Genomic DNA, 24,447 nt, shown 5'->3' on the forward strand with positions numbered 1-24,447 from the left:
ACTCAAAACTATGACACAGCGCCTGGCGCATCTCTGGCTGAGGACTGACTGCCCTCTCCGGCGGGCAGCTCCGGCTGATGCTGTCCAGGCATCGCCCAAGGCGAAAGGTTTCCGCGCGGTCAGGAGGCGCGGGAGGAGTCTGGCGGTGATTGATGGGGAAGGGACGAACGAATGTAAGTACTTGTCTAGGGACAGCAGAGACCCCAAGTAAGCTGTGGAGGCTAGACGGTCTGGCATTCCCTCAGCGTTTCGTCAGAGCCAGACCCGCCTGCAGCTGAAGGGCTATGTGCTCTGGTCCCGGAGCAGGACGAACCGAGCTGTGCGAGCCCAGCGCTTCCCAGGAAGGAAGTCCTCGCTGGTCGCTCTGCGCCCGGTGCGTCCCACTCGCGGGATAAACATGATGGCTTGGTGTCGAATTAAAATCAGTGATTGAACCTTGTCCTGGGTTTTAAGCTTGGATTACTAGTTTGGGATATTCCCCAAATATATGTAATATTACATAATATACATATATTACAAAACACAGCGAATTGCGGTTGGAGTAAAGGAGGGCGTGTGAATGTTTGGAGCCATTTGGAAGGGACAGAAGCTTCGGAATTAGTGCTAAGTCTTCCCGAGTCGGACGGAGTTGAGAAGCCTCAGGTTTTGCGAGTTAGCCCGCGCACTCGTGCTGGCGCCCAAGAGCCTGAGAGCAGGCAGCCAGGGAGTAGCGGCTTTCACCCACCAGGAGGAGTCTTGGCGTTCAGAGACGCGGTATCGGAGTTCCCCGCGGAGCAAAATGCAGAAATTGGCACATGCCCTTGGCCTCCAGAAGCCTTGATTTCCCCAGTCCCCACGCGCCCTTAGCCAGAACGTACATGCTTACTCAGGGCATGCCAAGGAACCCAAGAGCTTTGCCTTGGACACCCACCCATTCTTCCCTCCCTGGAACACCCCTTCCAGAGTGCCCCGCCCCATTGCGAGTCATTTACCACCGAGGGGAGGCGGGGGGAGGGCGGGAGGAGGACGCAGGGGAGAAAAACCACTGGGAAAGCTAGTTCAGGAAGGATAGTCGACCGGCGCAGGCAGGTCACACACGCCAGTTTCCCCTGGCGCGTAAACTTGAGTTACTTTTGCGCGCATAGAAACCGCGCCTTTGCGCTCTGCGTTAGCGATTTGCAGGGGCGTGACTGGGATAGCTGACCTAAGTGTCCTGTCTTTCTTCGCCTGCTGGTTTTCCAGACTCTGAAAGCAGCGGAGCGGCCACCCAACGCTCACTGGAGCGGGCAGCAGCATGCAGCTGCTGCCAAGCCTGTGCGGACGCGCCCTGGTGGCGTTGATCCTTGCCTGCAGAGTGGCCGGTGTCCAGGGAGAAGAGAGGGGATTCCCGCCGGCTGGGGCCACTCCGCTACTTTGGGAGACCAGAGAGATAATGACTCCCCCCACTAAGACCTCCTGGACGAAGGGGTCCAACGCCAGCGTGCCGGGGTCTTCCGCACCGCCGCAGATGCCTAAAGCAGGGAAGCCGGTAGGAGCCCCGCCACGCACCTTCGCCCCTCCCCCGTGCAATGGATCCATCGAGATCAAAGAAACTTTCAAGTATATCAACACGGTGGTGTCCTGCCTAGTGTTCGTGCTGGGCATCATCGGAAACTCCACACTGCTGAGAATCATTTACAAGAACAAGTGCATGCGAAACGGCCCTAATATCTTGATAGCCAGCCTGGCTCTGGGAGACCTGCTGCACATCATCATTGACATCCCCATCAGTGTCTACAAGGTAAAGGGCGCCCGCTGCTATCGCGATGGGAGAGCGACAGGCTAGATAGGGGGATGGGAGAGCCGTTGGAGGAAGCTTACTCAAGATCCATCCCCTCCTAAAAGTCAGTGACCTTTGGAACCAAATTCCCTTCTGGTCTTCAGGACCCCCTGCTAAGCCCAAGTGTAGTCCCCAGACCAGCGCATCAACATCACTTGGGAATGTGTTAGAAATGACATTGTATGGTCTCAGACCTAATCTAGGTGGGGCACATTTTTTTTTTAATTTTAAAAGCCTTCCATGTGATTATGATGAACTGTAAAGTTTGAGGACCGCTAGTCCTGAAGGATCTTGTCCCTAAGTCCAGCTCACTCGGTACATTCTCTCCACTCTAAGGTTTGGTCCAAGGACTGGCAGAATTGGTGTCACCTGAGAGCCTGTTGGAACTGCAAGTCCACCCCCAGACTTGCTAAATCAAACCTGCATCTTAAAATACCTAGGGGATTTATAGGCACACTAACCATGGGAAGAATTTTCTTGGAGAACCCTGAAAGCAGAGGGGCTGGAATCCATTTTTAGGAAATGGTCTCGGAGAAAGAGACCCAGGCTGGTGAGCAGGAGGACTCAGTTCCCCTGCTGTGAACGACTATACTGTTTTTACTTTTTATTGGATGCCCACAGTGAGCCAAGCACTGGGATAGATGTATCAATTTCCTTTACTCTAACAACTCACAAGTAAATATTACTTTATTTTACAGATGATTAGTAGGATGTCCAAGGTCTCACAATGAGTAAGAGATGGAGGTGGGAATCAGGCTAATCTGCCAGGCTCCAAAGTGCTAGCTGCACCCCATAAATCACCTCATGGACAAGACCAAAAGCACTCAGCTTAAAGTCTATAAAGAATGGTTTCAGTAGCTAACATTATTGCGGGACATCACCACGGGCATCAGCGGGAATAGGCACAGAGAGCAAAGGCAGGGCATAAACTCCCACACTATTTGACTCCAGGGGTTACTTTGGAACTCTGGACACACCCTAACATCTCTGGGCCTCAGTTTCCTCAACTCTACTGAGGCTGCTAGTGTCCACTTACTGAGGTTTTATGGTGTTAAAAAAAATAGCCAAAGCAAAAGAACTGGAAAAGTTTGAAGGACTGTGCAAATATGAAAAACTCTGTTTCCCCATCATGACCAGCAATAGACAATCGCACATAAAACAGAACCAAAGTGTAAGGGAATGGGAATGGGTTTTACAGGTTTTCTTAAAGCTAGTCATAGAATTGGTGCAGAAAAAAAAAAAAGGGTTGTAGGGTTGGGAAAGCTTGTAGAGGGTGTTTCAATCTTTGTGGCAGGAGAATGTGTAAGGCATGCCTTGAAATTACCCTTCATGAATTCCTGGAAATCCTAATCCAAATAGCAATATTTAAGAGAAACCTAGATATTTATGAGGTTGAGAGATAGGATTTGAATTAGAATTCAGGTTCCAGAAGGAAATACTCCCAGAAATGAAGGATAAATAAAAAAAATTCTAAAAGCCTGCCTAACAACTGGTTCTTATGAACTCTGAGGGTTACTGAGAGATGCACCAGCTGAAATGGGTCATTTAAATGCACTCACAGCTCCATGTGGGCCAAAAGTGACCCTTTTACTTTTTAAGGAGTCACATAGATCAAGTCTTACCACCTCAATTTGGTAGAGGAATTTCAATTCAGTTCATCTAAACTGACTTGAGAAACCTTAGAGTACAAGGTGGTGGGAGAAATTTTAAAATAAGTGAAATAAGATCTCTCTCCAAAGGGAAGTTACATCTAGTTTTGCTAGGCTTGCACAGAATTTTGTGGAAGGTCTGTTTCCTAGGGAGGCCCCAGGAAGCCCCGTACTTCCAGCCCAGTTAGCGACCTTCGGAAGTCAGCCAGCACCTGAAGTGCTGTATGGAAGGTGGGGTTGAGCACGTCTTTCCTTTGCTGTATTGATTCAGGCAAGATGTAAATCAGCTCTTCCAGGGCCATTCAACTTTCCCTATCGGGTCAAGTTATTGCACTCAACAAGTCAGAGAATGTTTTACTCCCAAGGGGGAACACAGCTTTTATTTTCATTTCAAGTTCCTTTATGATTTCCTAGGAAGTTACATCCTTTGCCTGAAGCCATTTAGTCTGTTAAAGCTGTGTTTTTACTTCTGAAATAAACAAACTAGTGAGTCAGTACAAATCAGGCCATCTCATCTTCTATATTGGTCATAAACAAATCTGTTACAAAGCGTTAGGTCCCATCTCTAGGTTTACCACCATTGGACCCTACATGGTAGCCTTTGGTTGATTTTTATAGCATGTGTAAATAGGTCGCTTGAGGCGTAATATAACAATAATGGCAACCATTTATTATGGTACTTGGTTTATTTATTAAAGCACTGCAACAAACCTTATGGAGGAGGTGTTGTTACCACCCCCATTCTACGGGGAAACTGCATGTTGGAGAGATGAAGAAGTAACTTGCTCAATGTCACACACTAGAAAGTGGTGAAACTAGGCTGGCACCCAGGCCATCTGGCCCCAGAACCTGTGATCCTCCCGGTCCCCCTGCACTGAGCAAGCTCAGGCACAGCGTGCTTTCCTCCAACCTGGAGTATTGTTCGCTCCATTGGAGTACGTTGGTGGCATTATGTGATACACTACCACACAGCAGGATACTTGGTAAGCATTTTCAGTTTTAATTTCAGTCATCTGAAGTCATCTTTCTATCTCCTGAAATACCCTTCAGATGGTTTGTAGTATATAGCACTGATAACAGCATTGTTTGTTATTCTAAAAGCTTTATTTTCCAAAACACCGAATCCAGCACTAGATAAAAACCATTTATTCCCCTAAATAATTATGAGATTATATAAGTAAGTTTCTAAAAATGCGCTTATTATTTTAATCAGGTATTATACTTCACAGAAAGTAATTTAAGTGAATTATAATGCCATTTAAATTTATCCTAAAGAAAACCAGTGATTTCTAATTTTCTTTTTGTGGAATGTTACAATTCTCTTTGAGAATCAAGTTAATTATTTGTATTATATATAACTAGTACATTATATATAATTTATGTGACTAAAAATAACTGTATTGGGTGTAAACAAATACAGTGATTTGTTTACTGGCTAAAAACTCCCTCACAGACCATGCCGTGTGAGTTGGTGCATTGTCATGATGCAAGAGCCATGTATTGTTGGTGAAAAGTTCAGGTCGTCTAACTTTTTCATGCAGCCTTTTCAGCACTTCAAAATATTAATAGTAAACTTGGTTAGCTGTTTGTCCAGTTGGTACAAATTCATAATAAATAATCCCTCTGATATCAACAAAAGGTTAGCAACATTGTTGCAACAAGTTCAAGAACATAATTGTCATATCTGGTGTGTGTGTGTGTGTGTGTGTGTGTGTGTGTGTGTGTACACACACATATACAATTTCTGGGGTTTCATAGAATCCTCCAACCCATCTGTTGGCACACCCAAGAGCCAAGAAATATCAATGTAAATCTATTACATTAATTTGGAGTTCAGTAAATCTGGAGTTCAATAAAATTGACAAACCACAAAATGTCATAGCTCTTGCTGGAAGCCATAGTGTTTGATACCACTGTAGAATGAGACAGGACATCACAGGGAGGTGCTGCTGTGACAGGATGACAAATGTTAGGAATATGTCTGCTCTGTCAGAATCTCTCATGGAACTGGATCTCTGGAAACTTCTAGATAGAGTCAGTCCTCTTACCAGGTCTCCTGTGTTAAGGAGGGAATCCTGTGTTGAAAGCCAAAGAAGTATCGCAGGACATTCAGCAAACTGAAGCTGTTAAAATGCTTCAAATACTCATGTAAGCATGCTGAAAATAAAAGCTTTGTTTAGCCTTCTTAGCAGCACACACTAGGGCTGTTAAACACAGTATTACATAAGACCACCCAGGTGAAAAATTAAAAATGCAATCATCCAAAGAGGATATTTAAAAGTATATAGTATATACTGGGGTATCAGAAAAATGCATACAAGTGGACACTTTGGTCAATGTTGCTCAAGCAGTAGTTCGCTGTAATCAGAAGTGTCTGGACGCTGATGGAAACCACTTTGAGCACCCCTTGTAATTAAAGAAGTCAAATGTGACTTGTATTCATCTTTTGTTATTGGTATATATTCAGTATTATAATTTTAATAGTTTTTCCTTTCTTAAAATGTGTATACATTTTGGGGGGCACCCTCTGTATATATGTGATACGTATGTATGTATGTATGTATGTATATGTATACCGATATAAATATATTAAGTGTTATAAGAATGTATAGCTACATAAGTAGATAGGTGAGTATCATTTGGCACAGTGCCTGGCACATATTAAACAAATTAATTAGTGTGTGCATGTGTGTGTGTGTGTGTGTGTGTGTGTGTATAATAAGAATGGAAATTTGTTCAAGTTTTTTTTTTAGCTTTTTGCCATTATAAGCATGACTACAAATAACATCTTTGTACATAGGGCTTTGCACACATGTGTGATTATCTGAAGGGTAAGTTTCTAGAACTAAATTACTGAATGAAAAGGAATTGCAGTTGTAATTCTGATAGATATTGCCATATTGTGCTTTACAGTTATTGTTGTATTCTTACTTTGAATCACTATGTTATACATCTCCATAGAGATATACATAGATTGATGTCTATCTCTGATATAGACATGGGTCAAGATGTCAGTGTTTGTATGCTCTATATATGTACCTGACCCTAAAGCCAGGGTGTAAGTATCCAAATATGAGAATGCACCTCTCCCTATGCACACTTATTTATGTCCTTTGTTATATTCATTTTAGACTAAAATGAATGGGGTAATCTGGATGTTCATTGCCTGTGACAGCCAATCTGACTATTACATAAGTTGTAGGAGCACCAATGTCAAAACTGTGTGGGAAGCAAAAGAGCTGGGTGTCCTTGTGGATGTTATGAAGGGTTTTATGCTGTTGGCTGGTTGGTTAGTTGGTTTGGCTTGGCTTCCTTTAGTAGTAACATTCAATAAGCTTGATTTCGGGTTGAAGTTAAAATTTCTTTACCTTTTTCTTAACTTTGCAAGAAGTTAAAATTTCTTCAGCAAATAAGAGTTTTTAAATTATTTATAGATTTTATTTAACAGTTTCACTCTGTGCTATATTTGCATGGATAACTGAGTTAATATAGTTAATTCTCAAATATAGTGTCCTGTATGCACAAGCAAATTGCTTTTGAAAACAAATCTGCTTGTAAAGTGATAAAGCCAACATTGATGTGGATATTGGGATGCGAGCATAATCAGGTGTCCAGTGGTGGTGGAGAGCTTTTTGAAAACTAAGCTGGTGACCCGTTGGATGCCTTTGGATGGCTTTGCTGTTAAGAGTTGGTAGTTACCTTTAGAGGCAAGGAGGCTGCCTTCATCGCTCTGAGAGGCAAAACTGCTGATCTTTAATGTTTAACTAGTAAGGTGGGGCACATCTAACATTAAAATGCTGGCATGTCAAAATGTGGAATTGCTTCACTGAACCCACAAATGAGTTTTGAGTCAAGTGACCTTGTCAGGTAATCAGATATTTTCTGCTTGTGACAAAATCAAGACTATCTTTCTGAACAGTCACCTTTCTCACTATTTGATATTAGACTGCTTCTAGTACTTAACAAGTTTGTGTATAATTAACTAGTTTCAGAGTTAGAATTAAAAGTGAATGGAACACCACCAAATTTAACTTATGAAGTTATAATTTTCCAATTAGTAAACAGCAGTTTATGTGCATAGAACAATCCAAGATGTAGAGGTGTCACTGGGTAAGGGAGTCTAATTTCTTCCAAGATAACACTTTTTCCATTCCCAGTTACGTGAGATATTTTACTGACGTTTTAGTAATATTTTGAGATGTTTTAGTGGCAGAAGCATCTTGAATCCAAAATGGAACCTAGATAACCTTTGAGATTCATTTATTTAAAGCAAAAACAAGCAAACAAACAACCAAATAAATAAATAAATGGCACCATTTACACACATTTAGAGTATTAACTTTTAAAAAGTATTAATAAAAAGTAAAACTAGTACTTTGAATAACCTCAATTCAATTAACAAATAAAACTAACACCCCTGCCCACTCAGCATAGTGCCTGCAGCAGTAAATACCAAATGCTTGTTGACCAAAGATGTTATCCATAAGATGTAAGGGCAGTGGGATTTTTCTAACTCATATTTTTTTATATTCATAACTGTCCCAATGAAAAAGAAGGAGAAAGTTTGCTCTTCTTTCTATATGAGGATATTGATTGTAACTGAATAACAGGTCAATAGCAGAATTCAAATAATCCCAAAACTCAAGATTTCATATTCCCAATTCACTGCTTCACACATGGATTCCCATGACAAAATGGTTGGCAAGCCCTTGACCTTGGACAATAAAAGGTTCCCGAGGTTAACTCCATGGTTCTCCTTGTGTTTGCCTTTGATCTGTCACTTGGTCACTTCATAAATCCAAGCCCCTCAAAAAGTTAAGGCAATGTTTCTATCACTATGTTAAGGCTTATATAGCACAAAAGGCTTTACATTTTTTTCTTTGCTCACTTTAAATGAATTGTTCAAGACTGAAGATATGTTCATTGCTGTACAAGAGAATGACATAGCCAAGACCCTGTAGTTTCAGGGCCAGGGCGACATGGTCTTCATTTCACAAAGAAAACCATATAAGGTTATCTCTGTGTTGCTAACATGTTATAGTTGATTATTTTTACAGAAACATGCCAAATGCTAATAAGTGATTAAGTGCTTTAAAGAGTGTTGACAGTTAAAGCCTGAGCTGAAATCAGATTCAAGATGTAATTTATGATGTGAAACATTCTCTTTCAGTACTTTACAAAGTTAAAAAGAGGTTGGTTATGTTTGGGGAAAAGCTAAGCATGGGTATACCTTACTAGCCAACAACTTCTCTAGTTTTAGACTTCTTTTGTTTTCAATGCTTTTACTTTAGAGATTTATTATTTCTCTTTCCCTGTAGATCCTCTGGTGTTAATATAAAGAAACAAGAAAATGGCCAAAATGTGGTTGTAGAAGAGAGAAAGATCATTCTTCAGTCAGAAATTTATTAGCAAAGGTGACTAAGGCATTACTCAAGCAATTCTCTGTCCCTGAGACTCACAGCTACACTTATGCCTCCTGACTTATGTCCCCTGTCTATTTCTCTCCTGTTTAACTCCATCGTTGTTTCCAGAAAGGAGGAAGACTTGCTCTGGATGTTTATATTTTCCACTGACTTCTTCCCCCTCACTCCGTGTTTTCAAATTATTTTAAGGGGGTTTTAGATTCCATAGCAATCAAATGTTTTCTCATAGTAGCTTAGCAGTGCCCCATAAAATATTCTCTGGATAGAATTAGATTTAAGTAAGACATGAAATTACTTAGTAAGGCTTGTTGAATTCACTAAGTTTAAGTCTCTTTCTGAGCATGAGGTCATTGGGTTATAATTCTTCAATTTCTTCACGTGTTATGATGATCTTCTCAGAAAAGCCAGCTCACCTAAGTGACTCTGATAATAGACTAGGTTTGTAAATAGCATTTCTTAATGCTCTAAGGTGAATCTTTTCAAAATATGTAATGTGTCAGTGAAAGTTTTTAAGCACAAATTTTTAAGTTCAGATACTAGGAGAGTAGCCATCCATTTATTTATTTATCTGTTACAGACTTGGAAATAAACTTTATTGTAACACTGGTAGGAAAATATATTTAAGGTGAACTAAAATTTCTCCTAAGGCATATTTATTTTTTTATCTTTTTCCTGCCTCTGCTTCTCTTAGAGATTTTGTTTCAAGAAATTTGATTCATATTCCTGGAGTCATCATTCTATTTCAGCAAGTCATAAGGATCTTTCCAGAGAAGTGGAAAGCCCTCTGTTTTGTGAGTGTGCATGCAACAGAATCCTAGGGACAGATTTTGTCCTGCACAACTGCAGGGGGCGCTGCTCACATTCTTGTCTATTTAAATAGCACCTTTGAGGAATAGGCTGACATTTTTTTTCTGACCCACATATTTCTAATCCACATGGCCTAATCCTTAAGTGATTAAATACATTTTAATGGATGCAGGATTGAACTTGTAATTGATATTTGTCCCCTAAGGCACGGGTGAAATGTATGTCAAGAAAATATTTTCTATGCACTTCACCAGCAGCTCACCCTAAATTCTCTCTGTAAGTATAAATAAAAAAGGAAAGGGAGATCTGATAGGGAAATCCTTGAATGAGGATTAAAATGCTAGTTCAAATGCAGAAAAACTCTTTTATCTGCTACAGGAAACAGAGATTAAAAACAGAAGAATACACCCTTTTCCAAAGTTGTGAAACACAACCACTCCATTATTTCCCTCTTTTTACTCTTACTGTAAAAACATAATACCAGTCATTTGAAAGAAGTGTTCACAGTTCATCATGAGATGGAACAGACAGCAATCTGGCAAAGTAACCCTGGTTTGTCTTCGTTAATACGTTGCTCCCCCTTAAATGATCATTTCTTACAGTGTCTCTATGCTTACAGCGTCCATCTCCACAAAATTTCCAACTAAAGCTCCTCATAGAATCCAATTACATAGTGAGAAACAGTAGGTGCTGTCTTTTATTAGTCATTTCCTTGATAAATTGGAGTAGGAGAGAGAGAGAGTAGGAGAGGAATTTTTGCTTTTCACCAAGTCCAGCCTGCTTGGAAGGCAGAATTCCAACAAAAGCAACCAACCCTCACACTTCCAGGCCCTGGCTGTGTGTGTCAATAAGAGCTGATCATCTTGGAAGGGACTAAACGATACAAAAAATAAATGCACAGTCATCTCAATTCTCGAAACAATTTGTGTCAAATATGAGAACTAAAAAGCTCATGACAAAAGTTTTATCACAAGATTTCTGCCTTACGATCAAATTCCTGCATTCATTCATCCATTCGCTCATTCATTCACTATTATTCAACAAGCGTTAGTGAGTGAGCGCTGTGTGAGACACTGTAGTAGGCATGAAGATTCTATAATATTCTGAGACAAATAAGCAGTTAAAGTTCTTTGTTGATGCTTAATAAAAAATTAGGAAAAGAAAATATAGGGTACATAGGGTTAACGAGGCAAATAAATGAACCATCGTTAGTTCAAGGTGGTTAACTTTGACATTTCCTGACTTTATGGGGCTTGATCCCTGTCGGCATTAAGAGTGGTGTCTATTATAGGGTTTTCGCCATTTGATTTCTCAAGGATGTAATTTTTAATTAAAAAGAGAAATGAAAAATGTAAATCCCCCAGTTGGAGAGATTTTGTAGGACGCACTTAACAGTACCCTTAAAGAAAGAATTATTTCCTGTTCGTGCTAGTTATCTTTTAGAAATTAAAAAACAAACAAACAAAACTTTGTAACCTAAAAATAATTTTATAATGTAATATAAAAATAATTTATTTGGAGCCTGTTGCCTTTTTTTCCTTTCTTAAGCAGCTGTTCCAACATAAAGTTATGAAATCATGGCCATTCCTGAATAGAAATCTTATAATCATTATGTTCGTGTCTGTTTTTTTAATCTAGCGTTTATTTATTTATTTGTGTTTATTTACACAAAAGAAATGTGCTAGGAAAGCAGTAGTATAAGCCTTAGGGGAGAGAGGTCAGCACAGGCATAGGGGATCATTTGTCAAATGGACACATTGCTTTTGGACCCAAAATAAAATGAGCTCTTCCTTCAATGAGCCATCACGATGTGAAATGGGAGTATTTTCTAACTGGTTCACGTTTGCTAAATGTTAGGTAATATATATATATACATATATATATATATATATGTATATATATATATATATATATTCAAACTTAATTTTAAGCAGGACCTAAAATTTTAATTCATGTGGCAGGGATCTAGAAACAATATCGAACTCTTCATATTTTTTGTGATCAGAGAGACTTGCTTGATTACATCATTGATTTGTCTTCAGTATTCAGAACTCACCCTTCAGTTGTCTAATTTAACGGGGTAAAGTCCAAAGAAAAAACTAAACATAAGGAATAAGAATGTGTTCTTGCTGGGTTTAAAGTTAGAATTGCTCTTTCTTACAATAAAGAGAATCAATTTTTTCTACAAAGAAGAAAGCTATATTGTTGGACTTCAAGTTATATGTGCTGGATGTCAACTAATAGTGAAATAATTAATTTCTAGGAATTATAAAAATCTATTACAATATTTTTTTACCAAATTTTAAAGAGGGCATCGTGGTTGAGAGTGATTTTTTTTTTTTTAACTTCACAACTTTCTCCCAACCCAGAGCTTTGTTTACTATTAAACGACAGGTTGACTTCTTTGCGTTTTAAAAAGATCCAAGCACTAACTCAAGGACTTGATTGCTGGAGGCACTAAGATGAGCATCAGTAGTGGGCATGGTTTCTGTCTCAGGCCTCCACACAGGCTCCTGGTCACAGAGGGGCAGAGGTTGTCTAAGTCATCTTTCTCACTACAAAATAATAAAAGTGGCAGTGGGCACTCGGTTCCCCATCTTTTGTGGCCACTGAAGCCGAGCAGCCTTCATGCCTGACCTGCAATTCTAAAAAGGCTGATGAAGGTTAATGCTCCCCATTTGCAGCCCCTTTCTCTTTGGAAGGGTAGATGAGAAAATTATAATCTCTCTGTTATGATTAGCTCTCTGACTATGTCTGTGTTGAACTTGAAGAGAATTGTTATCATTTTCAGTTTGTGTTTCCCTGTCCTTTGTGATAGCTTGGGTCAGAGGTTGGGCTGCAGGCCTCCCAGTGGTCTGAAGAGCAATAATCCAACTTCTAGGCTGAGCCAAAAACAATAGTAACCTCAAAACAGGGCCTGGACTCAGTGTGGAGCTCATTTTCATTGGCCAGACTTCTTCTTTCCCTGCAGTGGCCTGGACGTTCATTCATCTTGATCCGTCTGAATGCTGTACCTCTGTAATACTAATATTTGCATGTTTGGAAATAGTTTGAGACAATAAAATACTTTGAGACAATAAAATACTTGAAACTATCCAAATTCGGGGATCTTATATGAATAAAATAGCTATATATGATTATAAGAAAATTTTACTCTGTATCTAGATATTTTACCATTGTTTGATACATAGTTAGCTATGGGTTTGAAAATACTAGTATTCATTTAATTCTAAATATTCTTTTTTTCTAAGATCCGCTTCTCCAAAACACTGCAGACTCTAGAATCAGACCGTGTGGGTTCACATGTGACTCTATTACATACTTAAGTGAGTGACCAAGGACAAATATATTAATTATTGAATGATAAATAGCAAATTACTCCAAAATGTAGTAGCTTAAACAATAAACACTTGTTAACTCACACTCTGTGGTTTGGGAATTCAGGAGCCACTGGGTCAGGATCTCTTGTGGGGGTGCAGTCAACATATTGGCAGGGGCTGCAGTCGTCTGAAGATTTGCCTAGGGCTGGTGCATCTTTTCGTTCACATGTCAGGCCAATTAGTGTCAGCTGTTTTTAACAGGCCTCAGTTCCGTGCGATGTTGTCTGTGCGTGGAGGTGTGTGAGTGTGCTCATGGCATGGCAGCTGGCCTCCCCCAGAATGAGTGATGCAAGAGGGAGCAAGGAGGAAGCCATAATGCTTTTTATGAACTCGCCTTAGACATCACACATCATCCCTTTCATCGCATTCTATTCGTTCAAAGCAAATCATTAAGCTCAACCCACATTCAAGGGGAGGGAAGTGAGACTTCACATTTTGAAGAAAGGCGTTTCCAAAAATGTGTGGACAAATTTAAAATCAACATGACAAGTTAATAAAATTCTCAGTGACTCAGTTTTATTGTCTATAAAATGGGCGTAATAGTAGTACCACCTCATAGGATTGCTGTAAGGATTCAGTGATATATATGGAAAGTGCTTAAAACAGTGCCTAGCCCATTGTAAGTGCCCTACGAGCATAATGTTAGTTTTGCTTTTTTTTTTCTGATACATCTGAAGATAGAATGATCAAACAAATATTATCTTGATAATTTATACCAAGCTGAGTCTGGCAGAGTCCATGTAACTTGTTGGAACCTTTTTGTTCTTACATGTATGCTTCCAAGGGCCATTGGCAGTTCTTTCAAGGCATCTTGAGTTCGTAGCTAGTTCAGACCTGCGACACTTTGAGTCTTCCCCATTTCAGTAAATGGCTCCACCATTCACACGATAAACCTCTTTGAGTTTCCTGACTCCTCACATCTGACATCCATGGACAAGTCCTGCTGGCTCTACCTTCAAATATATCCAGTCTTTAACTCAACCCCCCCCCCAACCCCAGGGCACCACAAGGTCCAGCTCACCATGAGCTCTCATCAAATCTTCCTTTCTTGACCCCGTATTCTATTCTGTGTTGAGCAGACAGAGTGATCTTTTTAAAAAATAAATAAGATTCCTCCATTTTCATTTTTAAAAACCTTGCAATGGATTACCTAAAAAAAAAAAAAAATTCAAAATCCTCCCACCACAACTTCATCTAGATCCGTGGCCTGGATCACTCCACTATAGCCCGAATAGACTTCTTCCTGTCCCTTGAAATGACCAGGCTTATTTTGACCTCAGGACCTTTGCACTAGCTCTTTCCTCTGCCTAAAATACTCTTTGCATGACTTCTTATTTTAGTCAGGTCTCTACTCAAATGTTGCCATCTCAGAGAGACTGTGCTGAGAAGCCTATCTGAAAGTACCCCAAAACCCACCACACTCCCTTAATATGATGACACCACCTGTGTGACTCCATATGAAATATTTGCATGTTTTTTGTCTGCTTCCCTCACTAGACTGTAAACTCATGAGAGCAGCGAGTTTGCCTGTTTACTAATGTACATCCTGTACTCAGAATGGTGCCTGGCACATAGTGGGTACTCAATAAATGTTTACTGAGTTAATGAATGAACAAGCCGAGTGATGAATCAGTTGATTAATCCAGAAGTCACAGGATAGAAGCTAGTCTGACCCACAGATATGTTTTACTAATACAGTATTATCTGACAGTGTTTTTTTTAATCAGATTTAATTGACAACTTTAAAAAATTGTGAAATTTCATATAAAAATTCCCATTTGGGGCTAAAAATCAAGAGATTTTTGTAATTAGAGTCCTTTGGCAAAAATCATGCCAGCTGCTTCTTTTAAATAGAATTTATTTATCCCAGACACTACCCGCCCCCACCCCCCAACTCCCTATTATCTTCCAGACACCATGACCTTACACCTGGCTGCCTCTGTGGTCCCTGCCTGGCCCCGTAGGCTTTCAGGACCCTAGAATAAGCATACTTATTGTAAGTATGCCAATATTTGTCCTACATGTTGGGGCAATTTGTCATGTCTCACTTAGAAATGAAATTGGTCCCGTGTTGGAGTTCCAAGTCATACGCATATACTTCAGCCTTGGGTGCCATTCTTGTTATAGAACAATCACCCAGCTTGACAGCGTCCACAAAGAACCTTCACTAATGAGGCCATGAAAAGATGCAATTGTGTTTCAAAATAGTTTTCACTTTTGGAAGGTTATTTTTTAAAACATTAAAACAAGAAGCATAGATTTGAAATACTTTCCTTTATTTCCAAAACCTCATGAACAGGATGCAATCCAGATGTTTACCTCAAGTGATTCATTTACCAGTGTGGGGCACGCCCAGTTGTCTTACGAAAGAAAATAACTGAGTTTAACAATAGATGGTTGCATAGTCTGGTCAGATCAGGAGAAATGCATGTATAATAGCAAGAACTCTGTCTTCATGCTCATTGCCTAGCCAGTGCCTACCTATGTTAGAGGCTTGAATATTTATTAAGCATCTGTTATGTGCCAGGAACTGTATTAGGTAGTTGCAGAGCCCATATTCTGTCCAATACTCTAGGATTGCCAGACTGCAAAAACTAAACAAAACAAAGTCAATGCTATAATATAAGCCATAGGAGTTGATGAGGGCTATAGATAAATCGGAAAGTGGAGTGGGGTAAGGGAGATGGGGAGGCCTGGCTGGTTACTCCTCTACATAGTGTGGTCAGGGGAGGTCATGTTGAAAATACGAGATCTGAGCAAGACCTGAAAGAGCTGAGGGAGTTTGCCTAGTGGATCCATGGGGAAGAGCCTTCCAGGTTAAGGAAAGACCTGGAATGAAGCCTGAAAGCAGAAGCGTGCTTAGTATGTTCAAGGAGCAGCATGTCTACTCTGGCTGAGTTACTGTGCAGACAAGTTGCCTAAAGAATACGTATACCAATGCACACGCTATTCTCCATGGCAGTACTTGACTTTCCCTAGCTAAGGAATGTTTATCACCTATTTTTCATTAAGCTATATTTTTGCTTTAGCCATGAACTGAGCATTGGAGACTACATGACAATATAAGAGACATATTCAGCACGTCAGGCTCAATTTTGTAAAGCAAACTTAAGCAACCGGCCCCAGTTGGCCTGCGGTGGAGATCCTGACCCTAAGCTACTATAGATGCATAATGAATTCTCACGAACTGGTTGCATTTTCATTTTTCCCAACACACTCTCCTGTTCCATCTATCAAATACTAGTGCTTTTCAAAGGAGTAGTCCATGAGGAAAAGAAGAAGAATTGAAATGTGTTGTCTTACTCTGCATATTCGTTACTCTCCACTGAGTAATGACAGTTTGGAGGGGGCCTCTTGACAAATCTCCCTAATAGCTTCATGTCTCCTAATGCAGCTACTCGCAGAGGACTGGCCCTTTGGAGTTGAGATGTGTAAGCTGGTGCCTTTCATACAGAAAGCCTCCGTGGGAATCACTGTGCTGAGCCTGTGCGCTCTAAGTATTGACAGGTAAGAGTGTATGTTTAAGTCAGGTATATCGTGAACACTATGCTTGTGAATTGCTATGTTACTTAGAAAACAAACTATATAATTCAGTAAAACCAGGCTCTATCAGCCTGACAAACAATTTTCTTTTGCTCTTCAGATATCGAGCTGTTGCATCTTGGAGTCGAATTAAAGGAATTGGTGTTCCAAAATGGACAGCAGTAGAAATTGTTTTAATATGGGTGATCTCTGTGGTTCTGGCTGTCCCCGAAGCCGTGGGTTTTGATGTAATTACCACTGACTACAAAGGAAGTTACCTGCACATCTGCTTGCTTCACCCCATTCAGAAAACAGCCTTCATGAAGGTAAATTTTACTTTTTTTTTTCCTTTTCTGTTCTTGCCTTATAAAGATTTAGCTATTTCCCTCCTAATCTCCTCTTCTTGGGAAGCTATTGATTCATGATTGTCCTTGGCATAAATTAAGAGTGTAGGTCCCAGAACTGCGAGGTTCACAATGACTAATGACCCAAACTGCAAGAAGGTTGGGTCACCACATCTCCAGGAATCCCCTGGCACTCAGGGATACAGCTAAACCAGACTCACAACATGAGAGAATCGATCTGAACTTATAGTTTTTTACGCAAATCCCCACCAGGAATGACACCTACTACATTTTTTTTATAAGACTACATGGCAGTCATTAAAGGAAGTAGATGGTTCAGTGAATGATCAAATTGAAATCGCCCTGGTATGGGTGGATTCTGAATGGCAAGCCGGTCCCCACTCTGAAAAGAAAGCTGCCATTGTAAAGAACTTTTCATCTTGGCCATTTATTCAAGAACGTTTAATCAGGAGATCAGAAAAGAATGGCAGTGCTGGTCATCAGAAGATAGGTCCTAAGTTTAAAAAGGTCTTCCCAACAGAATGGGTGAAGAGGAGTGAATGCAGAGGGGGCTCATCTAAGTGTCACTGGTGATTATTTTTTATTTTACATATAAGAAGACTATGCAAAACTTTATAAATTGTATATATATCATGGCAATTGAAGGAATAAAGGGGACATTAATGTGAAAGGGAGAATGAGATTGCTGTGTTCTTGTTTCTTATTAGTTAAAAGAGGGAAAGTACTACATAGATTACATAAATTCTGCTCTGACACGGATATATCTGGAACAACAATTAAAGAAAAAAGAACATTAAAAAAATAAGATGAAAAAAGGCATACGTCCTACACAGTTTCGATTTTTTTTAATTAATAGGATAAATTTATACATTACTGAGCTAAATGATTAATATAGACCTTTTCATATCTGTTTTTCCCATAAAACAAACTTGTTAAAAAGTGAAAATTTCCCTTAAACACTATGATGTCCTTACATAGTCAGATGTGACATTTCATGCAAAGAATACCTTAAGAATAACTAGCTTATATAAAGACAAAAATACCTGAATCACCAATATTTTGAATTTTGCCCATCTACTTAAATTTCAGTGCATAATTAGAACACGCTGCCTCAGAGAATTGAAATGCTTTTTAGGAAATGTTTGTTTCATTTAATATAAGTATTTAATTATTTGTTCAGTAGCTATGACCTGAAAGATTCTATACAGTATTTGTAAAATGGATCTACTTTAGAAGATAATTATCCCTTTAGGAATATGATTTTTCTACAATTTAATGTTTCTATATAAGATTTTCTTCCAGAGGGGTATTAATCATAAAATTCTCTCTTGCCCATAGTTTTACAAGATAGCTAAAGATTGGTGGCTATTTAGTTTCTATTTCTGCTTGCCACTGGCCATCACCGCATTTTTTTATACACTGATGACCTGTGAAATGTTGAGAAAGAAGAGTGGAATGCAAATTGCTTTAAATGATCACATAAAGCAGGTAAGAAAACAGAAGTATTTGTTAACTCGTGATTACTATTATGATTATGAAACAAAATATGATAATAAACTAAAATTATTATATACCAAATCATATTTCCTTGTCCATGCTTCTGTTATTTTTCAATATACGAAGAATATTTTTATATTATCTATCTAGACATATTCCATAAAGAATCTAGAAAGAGCCATAACTTTTTAAAGATGAATCTCTCTACCCTTACTTAGTTCTAATTCACATTAACTATTCAATTTAAAGCTCAGTGTCCTGAATTTTCAAAATGCCACTGACTTTTTATAAACATTATTAAATATTCTGTTTGGGAAAGAAGAACACTGTAATTCTGAGACATCTTTTCCGGGTCTGACTGTGGTTTTTATTTCAGAGACGGGAAGTGGCCAAAACAGTATTTTGCCTGGTCCTTGTCTTTGCCCTCTGTTGGCTTCCTCTTCACCTCAGCAGGATTTTGAAGCTCACTCTTTATGATCAGTATGATCCCAATAGATGTGAACTTTTGAGGTAAGAAAAGTAAAAGAGAAATAGTTTTGTAATGAAATGCCATGCAGTGGTTTTCCATCGATCCCTTTCATAAGCAGAAAGAGTACCATCTCTCTGATCCTTAGGAAGCAATTATGATTTCCTTTTCATTTCACTCCTATTTGAAAAGAATAAAGGGACCTTAAGAGAACACTGGGAATGGAGAGCCAGAGTTGTCCAAATGAGGAGTGAGTGGCATGATTGAAAATATCAGGTCTGATTCTCCCTTGCACATTGCAAATCTTTTCTTTTCAACCAGCCTCAGCACTTCCAAATGAGATTTTACTTTACAAGAGAGAATTGGGCATAATGGGAGACAGGGGACAGTGTGTGTGTGATGGAGACAGAGAATGAGAGAGACAAAGGCAAGAGAGAGAGAAAGAGAGAGACAAAGATCATTTTCTGCAAAGACCTATAATAAAGTCAAAACCATTTTATATGGGTAATTTTTTTTCCACAAAAACACAGAATTTTGCAAAGGATCATGCTCAGATCATCATCTTTTTCACAGACATGTTTTGGGTTATTTTTTGCAGCTTTTTGTTGGTATTGGACTATATCGGCATCAACATGGCCTCCTTGAATTCTTGCATTAATCCAATAGCTCTGTATTTGGTGAGCAAAAGATTCAAAAACTGCTTTAAGGTAAGAGTATATTCCAAAATAAAAAGCTCTTTTAATCTGGCACCAAATATAACACTTTCTATCCAGAGAGATCTAACGAATTGTTTTATACTTTTCCCTTGCATTACATCATGGATGATTTTTCAAAATATGACTTTTGTTCACAAATTTACGATAGCTGATTTTTACCAATAAATCCTAGTCAACCACTCCCTACTGCTTCAACCAATCAGCTATACTCCTAGAATTGCTTAGAAAGTTAATAAAAAATTGCATGCATTGATGTCTGACAGACGTCACATGACAAATAAGAGCTAAACATGAATTAAATTCACTGTTTCTGTTTTGGGTAGATTTTGGACTATGTGAAACAATTTGGATTATAACTAAATTGGTCTTATTTTCACATGGACATGAGAATAACAAGTGAAACAAAGAAATTTAATTCAGGTTTTACCTCCTCTTTTCTACTTTCTTAGCTGAGATGTACTACTTGATGTGGAATATGTAATTATTGTTCATTTGGCTGCTTGCATTGTAACATCCATCCACCCATTTATTCACTCTTTCAACAATCTAACACGGAATAAGATATTCTCTCTCCTTCTATGGGAATGATCCTTTTGTCCCTAGTAGTTCATTATTGGAAAGCCAAGAAGTTAGTTTCTTTGTAAACTCTAAGGCAGTCTATAAAATTATTTGCCCACTCCTAAACTCACAGATTTTAGAGCCAGAAGAGAACACTCATCAAGATCTACTCTCATCTTACAGAGCAGAAAACAATGGAATTCCCTTTACCTTATACCTTTAGATTTTCAGAAAATGAACAGAATGAACAAAGTTTTGAATTTTTAAAAATTCAAGGAAAAAAATGGATATGTAAAACTGAGACACTTCCATACTTTATAACCTTATCCTATAATAGTACTGAATAGGCACATGAGAGTAACAAGTGGCTGAAGAAAAATGGTGATGTGATATTAACTTCATTGATATGGAAAGATAATTATGATACTATACTGTTAAGTGAGAAAAAGCAGATCTAGCAAATGGTTATAGTACAATTCGTATGTGTACTGTACAATTTGATTGAAATTAATTACATGCACACTTCCACACAAATGAACATGCACAGTCATGTGTGTGTGTGTGTGTATATATATATATATATATATATATATATATATATATGGTAATATTACTATTTGCATAGGAAAAAAGTCTTGAGTTACATATTTATCAAATATTAAGAGTATTTCTCAAGTAGTCAAGGTTAATTATCAAGAATTAAGAGTGGTTTTCTCTTTTAATTTTAATTAAAAGGTGAGCAATTTTAACTATATACATTTTTTCTTCTCTGTATTTTCTAGTTTAAAAAGAATTATTGTGTGCTAATTAATGTAATTGCATGTTTTTAAGGGGGAAAATAAGACAGCATGGAAAGAAAGTGGCCCAAGAATTCCCAATCATGCAAAGAAATTAAGAACCTTAGGGAGTAGGAAGTGTTGTGACAATATAACTGATGTAAATATATAATGAGTGACTTTGTTTTGTACAGTCATGCTTATGTTGCTGGTGCCAGTCATTTGAAGAAAAACAGTCCTTGGAGGAAAAGCAGTCGTGCTTAAAGTTCAAAGCTAATGATCACGGATATGACAACTTCCGTTCCAGTAATAAATACAGCTCATCTTGAAGGAAGGAATATTCACTTAATTTCATTTTCTTTATTTTGGACAGAAGTCATTAAAACAATGAGGCACTTGCCAAAACAAAACAAAACAATTGTGTGTTTGCACAAAATAATGTAAAAATGTAAGAGTGATTATTTTTCTAACACTCAGTTACACATGACATTTTATGAGCTGTTCACAGAATGAGAAGAAAAGCAGTGGGAATTAAGAAAGCTTCATTGTGAAAGCACTTAATATTTTACAGCCAGCACTTCAATGTAATTCTTAATAACTCCTAGTATATTCATACATCACTCACATTTAAATTGAGCTCACTCTGATTTTCTGTTAAAGAGATTTATTTTTAAATTAATGTGAATCTGATATAAAGAAAAAATATGTCACTGTAAAATGGAATTTTTAAATGAAGTTTAAATCACTTAATTTAAAATTCTAAAAATCCTGTAAAAGAACTCTTTTATTAATAGTATCACACCACTGGTTGGACTATTATTGAATACAAAATGTCTAAGCTGTTTAGTTGGTATCTTTTTTTTTTTGACATTAGAAACATATTTAAATGATCAGAAGGAAGTATCAGAAAGAGAGACAGGGGTTTTTGAAAGTCATTAAACATTTTACATTCAAGATAAGATCAAATGTCACAATAGGAAAGAGAGAGAAGATTTGAACGCTATCCCTAAAGACTGCTTTGAAATATCCCATTCACCTACCCTGCAAAGAAAAAGCTACCTACAAATTTTTCAGGATTATTAAAACATTCTTTTTCTTTCACTATCACTTTTGTAGTTTATACACTACTTGTTTAGTTTTGTCAGCTGTAAATACTTAGCCACAAGACGCGATGTGTAGATTAAACTAAGGGCAGGCCCCAGAGTTCATACCTTTACCATGGAGGGATGCCAGTAACTCCATAACAGACAGAATGTGAGTTGCCCGGAGCAGCGTTCACATGGCGAAGGAAACGGCCGTAGCCTCTGTCACCCATACTGTAGTCACAATAGTCTCTGGCATATGTATAATATGATGGTTAAAATACTGACTCTTTTTTAAGATCGCACCAATTGGTCAATTTAATAGTGACCTGTAAAGCTTGTTACTAATTTTTATATCATTTTTGTAAATAACTAATAGAAAACAGTTCTTGACATGGTGCTTTTCTGTCGCTTACAAGCAAAATTGTTTTTGGAGACAGTGGGAACCTCTTACTTTGTGCATCCTTGCCTGATTCTTTCATCTCCCCAGCAAAGTGCCTTAGGCTCAGTTGGGAGAAGATGGGTGTGAACCGAGGAGAGAAAACCGAAGAGAGAGGAAATAAGGTGGGGTGGGAAGAAACCCACGAGGGCAGAGTCCCGTTCTTAGCCTGATGTTCATCATTGCCCCGTCACATCCATGCAAAAGGTCCTGATTCTGTTCCAGCAAAACACAGTGCAGTGTTCTCAGAGTGACTTCAGGAACAAATTGGGCCCAAGAGCTTTAACTCAGTCTTAAAATATAACAGAGTTTCCACCTTTTTTTTTTTTTCTTTTAGTAACCCAGGGAAATAAGCTAGCCACATGTTGGAAAGAAGCTAGCATGTTGTTTTCTGCCAGCTTCTAATGTGATGATACAGTAAACCAAAACCCAACAATGTGGCCAAAAGGAAAGGACAATAATTAATTCACATATCACGTGGATTCAATCTATTTACAAATCACTCACAGCCTTGTTTATTAATTTCTTCCCAATCAGTGTTTCCGATGCTTGTCATCACTAATGACATTTCAAACTTTGGCTTTTGAGCAAAATCCAAAAACAGACTCTTTCTTTCACAGTTTATTATATTTTTATTTTTATTTAAGTTTTAGCTCATTTTTATTATCATGTACTGGGTTTTAGTTCTTTCTCCTCATTTACATCCGTAATAGTCTTTCTCTGTATCAGAATCATGGTCTGTAATCATCTGTCAAATTTTGAAACTTCACACAAAGAGTATACATATGCACTATTTATAATGAAATTGTGTTCAGTAGCTTTTCTAAAAATGTTTGGTTCAAAATTTTAACATACGGATAAAGGTTGGTAAGAAACAAACATGATTTCTTGGCATAATTAAGATCAAGATAGGAAAAGGTGCCACTGTTTAAAACACATTTCCTAATGTTCAAAGCTGTATAATATAGCAACAGACAAAAACAGTATTAACATGGATGTTTAAATGTAAAAGATTTATAAGCAATATTAGCCTATTTTCTCCTTTATCCATTGCTAATAGGGGTGCATGTTCAAATATCTTTTAGTATTGACAGCTTACATATGGACAAAGGAATATAGTTTATAGCAAAACATGCTGTAGTTAACTTTATAAAATTGTAATATGACCATATAAAAAATTAAATATTTTGTTCTTCTGTGGTCACTTAAAGTGGCAAATACTATAGTCACAGGTTCCTTATTTTGAAAATAAAATCAATAAAAATTTAAATTGTTTTAAAAAAAGACCAGTCTATTTTTCACTGTGCAGGCAATAATTCATTAAATGCTAATTGAATAAGTGTTTCAAGGACATACAAATGTTACAAGTGGACATTATTTATGTTAAGCATATTATTGTCAAGGAAATGTGAACTTTGTTAAATTAAAATACCAAATTTCTGGTCTCTAGGTTGCATTGTTGTTATATTTTATTGTTGTGAGGAACCAGATATACATACAGGCATTCGATTTCCCAAGGTTGATTATGTGGCTGATGGTTTCCTATGGCATCTATGTCTGTCTTTCTTTGGTTGCCTGCTTTTGGAGCATTTCAATGTTTAATCAGTATTGTACCATAGGTCAAAGGTGAAGGATGAAATGAGATTGTGGGATTATTCATTTTATTCCAAAAGCTTCCTTTGAGGCTTTACTATGTGCAAGGTGGGATGAAATTAATAAAATGTAAGGCTTCTACTAGGTAGGAGACAGAAATGGTAACAAAATTTAACATAAGACAAAATGAAATCAGAACTAAATAACTGCATACTTATTGCTCTCGAAGCTCATGTGTCTATCTCTCAGCACATAACCCCTTTCTCCACCTGCCAAAATAATCAAGAATCATCATTCACTCTTCTCCCATATAACTGTGGTAAACCCAGTTCCAGAAGTTTCTGTGATTTAAGCCTGACCTTTGCCGGATTTCAGC

General features: G+C 38.1%; 1 protein-coding gene across 1 annotated transcript; it reads left to right on the plus strand.

Moving 5' to 3' along the window:
- EDNRB (endothelin receptor type B) lies at positions 1–23,931 on the plus strand. The gene is made up of 8 exons (XM_019654318.1): positions 1–173; positions 1,222–1,759; positions 16,452–16,564; positions 16,701–16,905; positions 18,283–18,432; positions 18,818–18,951; positions 19,506–19,614; positions 21,152–23,931. The coding sequence occupies exons 2-8, from the start codon at positions 1,274–1,276 to the stop codon at positions 21,284–21,286; spliced, it is 1,332 nt and encodes a 443-aa protein (XP_019509863.1). The 5' UTR covers positions 1–173; positions 1,222–1,273; the 3' UTR covers positions 21,287–23,931.
- The last annotated feature ends 516 nt before the right edge of the window (positions 23,932–24,447 follow it).

The sequence above is a fragment of the Hipposideros armiger genome, unplaced genomic scaffold (assembly GCF_001890085.2).
Source record: "Hipposideros armiger isolate ML-2016 unplaced genomic scaffold, ASM189008v1 scaffold_219, whole genome shotgun sequence".
Classification (NCBI taxonomy): Eukaryota; Metazoa; Chordata; class Mammalia; order Chiroptera; family Hipposideridae; genus Hipposideros; species Hipposideros armiger.